Source organism: Hibiscus syriacus, unplaced genomic scaffold, assembly GCF_006381635.1.
Source record: "Hibiscus syriacus cultivar Baekdansim isolate YM2019G1 unplaced genomic scaffold, ASM638163v2 tig00110076_pilon, whole genome shotgun sequence".
Classification (NCBI taxonomy): Eukaryota; Viridiplantae; Streptophyta; class Magnoliopsida; order Malvales; family Malvaceae; genus Hibiscus; species Hibiscus syriacus.
In genome coordinates, this window is record NW_024062586.1 from 1,730,696 (window position 1) to 1,742,671 (window position 11,976).

The window sequence follows — 11,976 nt, forward strand, 5'->3', positions numbered from 1 at the left end:
GTCGATCCAACATTTGATCGATGAACGACAAAGGGAAGTGATCCTTCTTGGTGGCCTTGTTGAGTTTGCGGTAGTCTATGTAGATTCCCCACCCGGTGACAGTGCATGTAGGTAATAACTCGTTGTCTTCACTTTCCACCACGGTCGTGCCTCCTTTCTTTGGTGCACATTGGACAGGACTCACCCACTAACTATTCGAAATGGGGTAAATCACTCCAGCATCAAGCCATTTGAAAATCTTTTTCATCACAACTTGCTTCATGATTGGGTTTAATCTTCGCTACAGCTCTATGGATTTTCCATGGCATTCTTCCAGCAGGATTTTGTGCATGCAGATTGTTGGACTTATTCCCTTCATATTTGCCATCGTCTATCCTAACGCTCTCTTATGCTATGACAAAACACTAAACAAACTAGATTCTTGATTAGGAGTAAGGGCAGAGGAAATAATCACGGGCAGAGTTTCATTACTACCCAGATAATCATATTTAAGATGTTATGGCAAATTCTTTAGCTCTAGGGTAGGAGCATGTTGTAATGAGGGCTTGGAGGAACAAATTCTTCAAAATTCAAAGGTTCAAAATGCATACCTGGGCTAGCTCTGAGGAAGCTAGCCTGCTGTTCCTCGGTAGAAAAATCATTAGGGTCTCCAGCCTTTAAGTCTTCAGATAACCCCTCATCAGGTCCCAGCTGAATGAAATTTTCATGGTAAAATTGATCTACTTCTTTTGTGATTACTGTGTCCACTTCTAAACTGCTCTGTTATTCTTCAGAATCATCCATGTATTTGAGAGATCAGAAGACATTCACAATGACATGTTGGTCGGCCACTCTCATGGTCAGCTCACCACTCTCACAATCGATGAGAATACGACCGGTAGCTAGGAAGGGTCTCCCCAAAATTATGGGTGTTATGGCATCAACCTCATAGTCCAGAATAAGAAAATCGACTGGAAAAACAAACTTGTCAACCAGCACGATGACATCTTGTATTCGCCCTTCGGGATGAACATGTGAACGATAGGCTAATTGCAAGATAACAGAGGTGGGTCTTGCATTACCTATCCTTAGTTTTACGAAAATTGACTTAGGCATCAAATTTACACTTGAGTCGAGGTCACATAGTGCCTTCCCAACGAATTTGTCTCCTATCGAACATGGGATGCTAAAATAGCCCGGATTATGTCTCTTTGGTGGCAGCTTGCTTAAAGAAGAGCAAAATTCTTTTGTCGTGGCAATTGTTTCATACTACTAAACTTTTCTCTTCTTGGTAACAATTTTCTTGAGGAACTTAGCATATGTCGGCATTTGTTCCATAGCCTCCAGAAAAGGAACATTGATTTGAAGTTGACTCAGAATGTCAATGAACTTCTTGAATTAAATATCCTCGCTATGCTTCTTCAGTCTTTGCGGAAAATGAGGTGGGGTCTGGCTTTCTGTACTGATGGGGTGTGAACAAAAGTTGCCTTGGTATTTTCATTTGTCACCTCAGTCGCTTTACTCGATGAACCCTTGTCCTTATCCTCTTCCACCGAGGCTTCTTCCGACACTTCTTGATCAGCTTGCACGGTCTCAGGGGTTGAATTTTCCTTCGGTCTTCCCTCAAACTTATCTTCAACATTAATTTGTGTACCACTTCAGAGAGTTAGCACACTGCATTACTCCTTGCCATGAGGTTTTGTGACTTCAGTATCACTCGGAAAATGTCTTGGTCTACGTTCTTGTAATGCCGCGATAATTTGATAAACCTGACTCTCCAATGCCCTCAATGATGAACTGTGGCTCTGAAGTAGGGCTCCTTGATTTTTGATGGAGGTCGCATGGTCTTGCAATATTATCTTCGTTGTTTCTATGAACTCTTTCATTATGCCCTCCAAAGAACTGGTGTTAGATGAAGATGACCCTCCCTTGTTAGAATTATGCCATGTCATGTTCGATTGAAAACCCTGGGACTCATTGAAATCCTGCTGCCGAGCTGGTTGATGATCATTGCTGGTTCCTTGATTTCCCCATGAAAAGTTTGGATGCTGTCGCCATCTAGGTTTATATGTTTTAGAGTAGGGGTTGTTGTTACCTCGGTTGAAGTTGCCTACATAATAGATGGATTCTTGATTGGTCGGGTATTCACTCTCATTGTGATTGACGTGGCATAATAAACATGCTAAATTGGCTGTCTTCAATTCTCTCACTTCGCTTGGCCTCTGCAAATTATTCAACATATTCGTGATAATAGCAAGTTGGGTGAACACCGTATCCTTAGAATCTAGATCGAAAGCTCCATGTGATTTTCGTCCAAGTCCAAGCCTTGTGGATGGAAACTGATAATCATTAGTTGCAATCCTATCTAAAATGTCAAATACCTCTACTGGTGATTTGTCAAGTAATTCCCATTTGCCGAGGCATCTAGTATCATCCTCGTGGGCGCGTTAACTCCATTATAGAACATCACCACTTACATTCAATCTTGAAAACCATGATTCGAGCATTTTCGAAGCAATCCCTTATATCGATCCCAACATTCATACATCGACTCATTATCAGCTTGACGAAAGGAAGCAATATCGTTCCTCAGTTGGTTGTTCATGTTCAGAGGATTATACCGCAGCAAATTTTTTTGCATAGATCAGTGCACGACTCCATTGAACCCGTTGGAACGCCACTCAACCAATCCCTTGATTGGTCACTCAGAGAATATGGAAATAGTTTTAACTTCAAGACATCTTCGTGCACTCCTTGTTGACAAAAAGAATCGTACACCTCCAAGAAGTTTCGAATATGCTGCCTGGCATCTTCATTTGGCATGCCCCCAAATTTCCCTAAAGAATTCAGCATATCAAACATGACAGGTTTGAGCTCGAACTGGGCTGCCTGAATCTCTGGTGCCACTATTCTAGGATTTAAGTCATCTAGGATTGGGTTTAAGTGATCACGAATGGCACGAGGTCGGGCTGTATTCCCAACATTTAGATTAGCCTCGGCATTTTGATCTTCCTCATGACTAATGCCTTGAATTCTGATTTGATATATATTTGCACGTTGAGCACGTCTTCTTCTCCTAAAGAGCCTCTCAATCTCAGGTTCAATCAGTTCTAATGGCTCGTCATGATGTCCTCTGGTCATACACAAAAAAAAACTGAAAAAGGTAAGAAAAATAAAAGGTAAAACTATATAAAAGCGATATAAACAAGTAAAATAAAAATGCTATGAAAAAATAATTTAACTTCTAGTTGCCAATCCCTGGCAACGGCGCCAAAAACTTATCCGCTCTATGTAAGTACTAAGTATGGGTGCGGATATATGTGCAAGTATACACAATCGAACAAGTAATACAGTGATAAGTGAGGATCGTCTCTACAAGGATTGGGGGAAATCAAATAAGTTTGTCAAGGAACTTTACTTTGTCACCTAAGTAAAGTTATACAAAGGATAATGTTGTTGCAAAATGGAATGAGTGATATGGAAATGGAATGATGCCAATGTGGTAGCAAATGGATATGTAGTGGAAAAATGGAATATTTTTAGTGCAAATAGATGGAAATGTCAAGGCAAAATGAAATGTAAATATACGAGCTGATTAATAGGACTTTGTCTTTCTCACACGACAAGCTATTATGGGAATGAGTAATGGGAGTCACTCTAGAAAACCTAAGTTTACCTCTCGGAATGATCTTATCTCTATGCCTCTTCTGCCCGACAGAGTATACTAAGGTGCCCTATGCTATCTCTAGTAAGAGACTCGACAGATTGAAGATGCCCTGGCAAAACCGATTGGCGTAAACCCCTGCAGTGATCCTATTGGTCCAGATAACAGGATATATCTCGACAATACCTTTTTGTGGCAGCATTAACATCTAACCTATCGTTCATACACAACTCCTTTTAGTCGAATAAAATCCTAGCCTTATCTCTTAGGTGGATTAGGCCTAGTTACTACCTAAAACACCTTGTTTATGTAGTTCCTCCCTAGTTTCTCTCGAACACTAAGGATGTGTTATCTCGGTATTCTCTCGAACCCAAAGAATCTCCTAATGAATGGCTACTCTCGTAGCTCCTACAACCTTAAGGCACTAAGTTTCATAAACAAAACAGATTATAGCATAGAAAAGCAACCATTCATTGAAATAAAACTTAAATATCCAAATGAACTCCCACCAAATAGGATTAGTTCATTGTGGGGTTCGAAATAAACAAGCACAAAGCAAGTTTTATCCGTTCCTTATAACCCAAATAACAAAATATGAAAGCAAAGAACTAAGGGAAGGAGAAAAACCCTTCGACGTGCACTGTCGGAGCTTCTCTCGGCCACCATGAACTGCCCCAGCGAACTAGCTCCTCTCGGATGCTTAGAACACCACTCCCTCAAGCTTGTCAAGGAGAAATTCCACAGCAAGTAGGATTGACGGAGAAAGGCAAGACCTTCTCTCTCTAACTTTTAAGCTCAAATCAACGTGGAACCAAAGTCTTCTTCATTTAGGCTTCATCCTCTATTTATAGGGGAAAATTAACCCTAGGACTTGGTGTTGACTTTCCTAGGATACCCTAAACCATGGTTAAATTACTTGGGGATCGGGCAGAGCTGGCTATGATCCAGCTTGGGTTGCTGGCTGAGTACCCAGTATGATCCCGTTGTAGAAGCCCAAGGACAGACAGGATCTGCAGAGTAGACGGCACGGTCAGCAGGATCAGCTGTAGCAGCGCTGATCCCTCCGGGCAGATTTCTCGGGCAGAGGTCACGTGAAAGTAGAAGACAACTGGCTTCAAAAATATATTCTTTTACTTTGTTATCTCTCGAAATGCCAATCCAACTCGACATTTTCATTCTTCTCAGCAGTCTCCTTTTGTCATGGCATTTCCTTTTCTCTTTTCCTTGCTCTCAATTCCTGTACATCATTAGATAAGCACCTTTTCCATAAGGCAACACCACTTTCAAAATAAAATGTCGCGGCAAACCTAATTCCACCACATGTAACTATATGCTTCTAAATACATCTACATGTTCCTAAATTAGCTCTTAGACATTCAATAACTTAAGTGAAAAGGTCCCAAAATATGACATTTTTATAGAGTTATCACACATTCACACTTAGAGATGGTTTTCATGTTAAACCTCACACTTATGAACAACGAGAATGTTTGACTCGTTCAATCACACATTCACATTATATATAGATTTTTGAAAAACATTTTGAAAATTCTATGCATCATTTGCAACACATCACATTCACATTTCATATCAAATGCATATTTCTAATTCACATTCCATGAATCACAATCTTTCAATGCACCATAACCCATAGTCACCATGTCATAACAAATATACACTAACAATGATTACATGCTTTCATTACATCATATCTTGTATTTGACATGCTTTAACACTCACGCTCGCATATAATGCTTTCTTCCAATGCATCATGAATCATAATTAATACAACATAACTCATATAACTATTTGAATCGCATTCTTTCCATATATTCTTAACTAATAATCAACATGCTTTTATACACACACTCATTATGACAATTCACTTTCAATGTTGCATAAGTCATGCCATACAATGTTCACAATGTTCACATTGATCACATTCTTTAATTTGCACATTATGAATTAACACAATCAATTATCACAGCAAGTATACCAACTTAGAACCTAAAATTTAGAGTTTATGTATAACTAAACCTTCATTCAACATTGAACAAGTTCATCATAAGTGAATGGACAACAACTCACCTTAATGGTGCAACCACACGATTCGACCCCAAACGCTAACCAAATGACCTCCAACAATTGATGAACCATTTCTCCCCGATCCTACACACCTTAGGTACCTTAGAAATCAATTCAACATGTCACAAAAACATATGAAACAGAGCAAAAAATTATGCTTCTACAATAGAGCGAAAATTAACCTAAAGATCGACAAATCTTACTGAAATAACTCTCAAAGCCTCCGATCCAATCGACCCTACTTTTCCCCAACAAGAACTAATTAATAACAACTAATATCAGCATCTAAACTCATATATAACCCTCTCAATTTACATCAGTTAATTGTAATTCCCAAATTTTTAAAAAAAGTCGAAATCAAGCTTGTTTTGAAGAATTCCACATCGAAATCAAATGAAATTGAAAAACTGATTTAGTATGATAATAATATCATCAAAAACACCTTATTTAACCCAAGAAAACCTTAAAAAGTGATCAAGAAAAGTAGAACATTAGATACCTCCGAAAAAACACTTTTAATTCACAACTTCTCTTTAAAACAATTGTTCAATTAAAATCATCAATCACCTTTGATCATTAATCGTTGAAGCAAAAACAAATCCAAGGAAGGAGCATTACATTGCAGGAAAATGAAAGGAAGAAGAAGATCAACAATGGCAACACCAAAGAGAACAAGGAAAACGACAAAGAAGAAAAAGAGTAGAAACAATCTTAATTGAAGAGAGAATATCAAGAAGAAAGGAGTAAAAATCAATAACAAAGGAATAGAAAATGAAGAAGAAGAGTTTTATCCATTAAAGAGAACTTGGGAGAGTTTGGAAGAAAATACAAGAGTGTTTGGATGAGAGAAACTGAAAGGAACGTTTAATGAAAATTATAAATGAAAATAAGTAAAGAATAAAATAATAAATCTAGATGGAAAATTGGCAAAAATGAGATGAATTATATTGTTAAGAAAGGAGGGAAAAACCTTCCACACAAGCATTGGTAAAATAGCTTCATAGATTTTTTATTTGTGATGTTTTACAATTTAGTCACTAAAAACACAATTTCCAATTCATTCAATTTAGTCACCTTGTAAAACCAACTTATAAATTCCTAAAAATAAAAATCAATAATTCAACCCCTTCAAATCATTTTAGAAAATATTTATCAATTTAAAATATCGATTTTAATATTTTTACCAGAAATCTGACGACCGACTTGAAACTACCGACCTAGATTTTGGGATTATACATGCTCTATCCCTGGTTGTAATGGCTTTGAACATCATCATCGCCATCATCAAATGGTGTCGTGAAAGCAAAAAATATCACTCTATTCTTCTTGAGGGGTTCTATAAGTTGACCGATACCACTCAGCCAAAGTGTCGAGGTCAGTATTCGAGTGCTCATAGTCAACATTGATCCCGTTCAGATTGTATTATTGGGAGAAGAAACTACATCGGGAACCCAAGAATCTCAGGTTGCTTATTATATTGTAACAACCTAATCTGATCTTACTTGAAAGCCGATGGATTATGATGCCACACGAAACCACGTAAGTGGTTAACCATTTTTAAACCATTTGACCAAATCAACATAAAGATATCCAAAATGAAATACATTTACAAAATATAAGTGTTTCAAATATGGGGGAGCTCCCAATATCAGTCTCCAAAATGCATAAGTAAAAATAATAATACAAAGTTTGTGACTCAAATACAAAATAAGGGTCTATGGGAGTACATGCCCTTTAAATACTCGAGAATTAATATGAGGAGTCGAGTATGGAAATCCAAGCCTAGCAAAGAGCTCCTCAACTGACACATAAGAACCTGTGCATGGAAACACATTCCATACGCTGAGTTCACAAGCTCAGTTATGGATAAATAACCTACTATACTACATGCATTTAACATATAAGTATGCTATAAGTATGGTCATGGACAATTTCAAATACTAGAGTAACTATCAAGTAAATATCATGGTGTAGTTTGGGGTCACTTAGCCTCGCGAAACTCATACTCCTCTCTACTTACTACGAAACTTAAGGAAGACTTGGGTCACATAACATTAATATCTCCCTAAACTTCGGGTTAAGTCTGGGTCATGAAGCATCAATACTTTACCTAGCTAGTCTACTCCTCTAGAGAAATCGAGATGTATAGCATCGACACAACATCCAACTAACACTTGAGTGTCTGAGCACTAATTTGGATATATCCGAATAATCCTTATACTATTACACTAACGTCCTTAAGTAATCTTTTGCCGCTTCCCGAGTATCTAAAAAAGGCATAAGTCTTATTGAATCTCACCTCATTAAGACCTCATGTTATCACACATTTATTATGATTATTAGTAGTATTGAGATAGAAGAATGTACCCTCTTAAAGGAAACCAAATAAATTTTCTCAAATCATCTAGCGTTACTACCCAAAATTTCACGTAGGTATCGATACTCGCCTGGGAGTATCAATACTCACGCTCCTCAGTATCGATACTCCCTTGAGTATCAATACCAAAATTGCATTCGATTTTTTGGAAAAATACCCCACTATCAATACCCTTATGGGGAGTATCGATAGTACCCGCTGGTACAGATACTCCCTTGAGTATCAATACCAAATTTGTATTCTGGAATTCGATTTGGATTCATGAGTATTTATAATAACCTCTGAGTATCGATACCCTATGAATAATATCTATACCCTTTTCACAAAGTTTTGAAATTTTAGCCTTCTATGACTAGAAGTATCGATATTGTTATTCTAATACTGAATGTATATGCTAAGGCAAGCTAATATGTGCAAGTATACACAATAAATGCAAGCAATATAGTAGTGAGTGAGTATCGTCTCCACAGGGATTGGATTAGAAATATATTTTCACCACAACTAAAACTAATGCCACAAATTAATCCTACTAAGTATTACAACTAAGAACTATTATTAAGGAGCTAAGAATAATGATTCAATGATTTCATACAAGTGTGGTCGAGACAAAAAATATGCAGACAAATAAAATAAAACAAATCAAGTATTGGATTAAATATAATGCAAACAACCTCACATATTTAGACGTGTCACAGAGTACTGATGCTAAACCACTGTCTCGACAATAATTATTTTAAGCCCAGAATGAATTATTATGACTCACTAAACTGCCCGACAGAATTACTAGGTATTCTTAGACGGTTGCTATAGAAATACCTCTCGGCGTTAACTATAGACGTTGTCTTAACCTACTCTAGCCTTTATCCCTTTTAGTCGTTTGAAACTCACTCCTTATCTCTAAGGTAGACAAGTTAGAACTTCACCATCTCGGATTCATTCATGTGCTCACTTTGATATCTCTTAATTCTCTCAAATTCAAGAATCACTTTCTAGACAAAAGGTTATTTCTCGATGCTCTTACAATGCCCAGACATGTTTTACCGAAACACCAGGCGATTTCTCGATGCTCTTACAGTGTTAAGGCAAAATATTTAAACTATGAGCAAAACAATCATAAGCAAACATAATTCATCATTCATAAACATAAAATATTAATCAAGCAAAACAAAGTTTAACACTAAGTAAAGCATTCATGGTGTTATCAAAGATCATCCAAGATTAAACTGTTTCATACAACCCCAAATAAAATAAGAGTTTAAGAACAAAGGAAGAACGACTCCCAAAACTGGGGGCTCTATCGTGACAATCCTGATCAGCACCACGCCTGCCTTTATGATAACCCTTTCTCGAGGCCTGATCACCGCTCTGCTATCATCTGGCTATAGAGGAGACCAAGGAAAACTAGGGGGTAGATGGAGGGAAAGCACTACAATTTCTTGCTCACGCATAAGGTAAAGCTCCTCTTTCTTCTTCCTTGCCCTTTTTTTCTTTTTGCAGCTACGGCTGGTAATTATAAGGAGAATCTCCTAGGGCTTTGCATGCTTTTGGTGTTTCCTTAATTAGCCGTTATTAATTTTCCAAACTTAAAAAGAAAAGGCGGCTGGCGGTTATCAGGATATTCAAGGCTTGCTTGCACGTGAAGTAGGTCATCCAGCTGGCATGTGACATAGGTGGTTTCGCCACATTTGCTTTAGACTTCTTCAGATAAAGCTTGCCTCGGTGAGATAAATATGCTCATCACGTTCTCATATGCTCTATTGGCCTTTGCAACTTTTCATTGTCACGACTGAAATGTTCTTCCTCTATAGAATTCCTACACAAACACAACTCAAACAACCTCTTCTCCTCACCAACATCAGTTAAGCCAAATAAATCTTGCCTAGGCAAAACTTATCCACCACAACCTATATGTAACTAAATGCAACTAAAAATACAGTGCATACTTTGTTTAGACGAGCAATAACTTAAGTGAAAAGACTAGAATTTAAGTCTTTTTACGGAGTTATCACACCCCCAAACTTAAGCTATTGCTTGTCCTAAAGCAATGGATAATAGCTAGAAGAAAATCAAAATTGTCATGGCAAAGCAGTATCAAGAACATCATCAAGTTTGAGATTTTAGCCCTCAGCAAAAATATGTGGCCTTAACATGTTCGACAGTCATATTAGTCAAGTCCCTTCCCTAGTCAAGATCCTTTGCTATTTTGTGTGCGTGATTGTAACCAGTCTATGCATAAAGGTAATTAGAAAACTTAAAGTAAGCACTTCTAGGTTGCCAAGGCAACAAATTATTCATCAGGTTTAGTTTATACTCGTAGTTATTTATCAACTTTAATTCTCTTTATTCACACTTTTTTTTATATAGGGGAGTCAGCTCATCACAACTACCGTTCCACATTCTAGGTGAAAGGGAGCATACCTTCCATCCAAGCTAGTCGGACAGAGTCATCTTGTGACTACTTTCATTCACTCATATTCCTTGGCTACTCTTAATTTCTTTTGGAGTTTTTATTATTCATGCCTTTGCACAGAGGAGTTTCCCTTTGTATTTTTTGAGTTTTCAAGTTTTTAAACACTAGAGAGTTTTTACCTTACCCTTAGAATATTTTTGAAGTCTCGGGAATTAGAAAGTTATTTCCTAAAATTTTTACAGATTACCTAGAGGAAAGATAACCTACAATCGTGTTTATAAGTTTCAAAGGATCAAGCCTCGGGTTGGTTCTCTTCTTCAGACATTCTTTACAATAATTCTGGCCTAGGCAATAAAATTTTGCATTCATCATTGGGCAACCCTAATTAATTCCTAACAATAATCCTAACTTACTTATGTCATGACAACCAAAATTTTCAACCAATTAACATCAATTAATATTTAAAAAAGTATGGCAGAATGGACAATACATCCCCCAAACTTGAGGGATCAATTACCCTCAATGCATGAAAACTACACTAAATGTTGTTATATGCAAATGCGAAAAAAATGAAAACTACAAAAACTTACTCTGGTGGTGTGGCTTGACTGGACGCCCTCGTACGACGTCGTTTGGGAGGGGAAGGGCTCTCGGATCTTGAGTCTACTGCTTTTGGATGAGAAGGAGATGGTTGAAGTATAGTCCCCATTGTTCTCTTGTATCGCTTCTTGCTGGTCGAAGCTTGGGCTGGAGTGGACTGCTCGGTCACTGGAGTCGGTTGTGCTAGAACTGGTGGTGGACTAGGAGCTGCTGTTGGGGCTGGTAGTGTTGATCGAACTGGGGATATAATAGGATCTTGCTCAGGATGCTTCGGTGCTGGCATGAAATCTTCATCAGTGAATAAGTGGGGTGGAGTATCACTACTGCTTTCGGTGGTGGAGAAGGATGAGAAACTCCTCGGTGTCGCCGTGGCTTTCTTCTGGTACGGGTGGGACATGGGTTGCCAATGGTGGCACATCGGTGGGCACCTCTGGTAGAACATCTGGAGGGACATAAGATGTCGAGGCAAGGAATGTGCTGCCGCCTACAATGTAGTTGAGGATGAAACTGGGAAAGGTTGGCAGTGTGATCATTGTGGTTGGGAGTAACTCGTTGATGAAGGCGTTGAGTTGCATATCCCTTGCCTTGGCGTATTCAAAGTAAATTTTCATGTGGTTATCCAGGCGCCTAATCTTTTCACGCGTCTCATGCGTGTGCATGACCACAACGGCCATTCTTGTCGCGGTAACCAATTTTCCTCCTCGTTTCAGACCCTCCTTTAGGTCGTCATCATTGAAACTCATCAACTCGGGGACTTTTTTCTTTGTAATACCCTCCTTGGGTTTGATGAAGTCTTCGAATGGTTCCTCAGGAACTTTTTTCTTTCTGCACAGCGCGGTTATAAGGTTTGGGAATAGTATG

General features: G+C 38.2%; 1 protein-coding gene across 1 annotated transcript; it reads right to left on the reverse strand.

Moving 5' to 3' along the window:
• Positions 1-1,400: 1,400 nt before the first annotated feature.
• LOC120214604 (proline-rich receptor-like protein kinase PERK8) lies at positions 1,401-11,512 on the reverse strand. Its single transcript, XM_039212457.1, has 4 exons — positions 11,140-11,512; positions 4,613-4,755; positions 1,749-1,881; positions 1,401-1,612 (listed from the first exon to the last, which is right to left on the reverse strand). The coding sequence occupies exons 1-4, from the start codon at positions 11,510-11,512 to the stop codon at positions 1,401-1,403; spliced, it is 861 nt and encodes a 286-aa protein (XP_039068388.1).
• Positions 11,513-11,976: the final 464 nt, after the last annotated feature.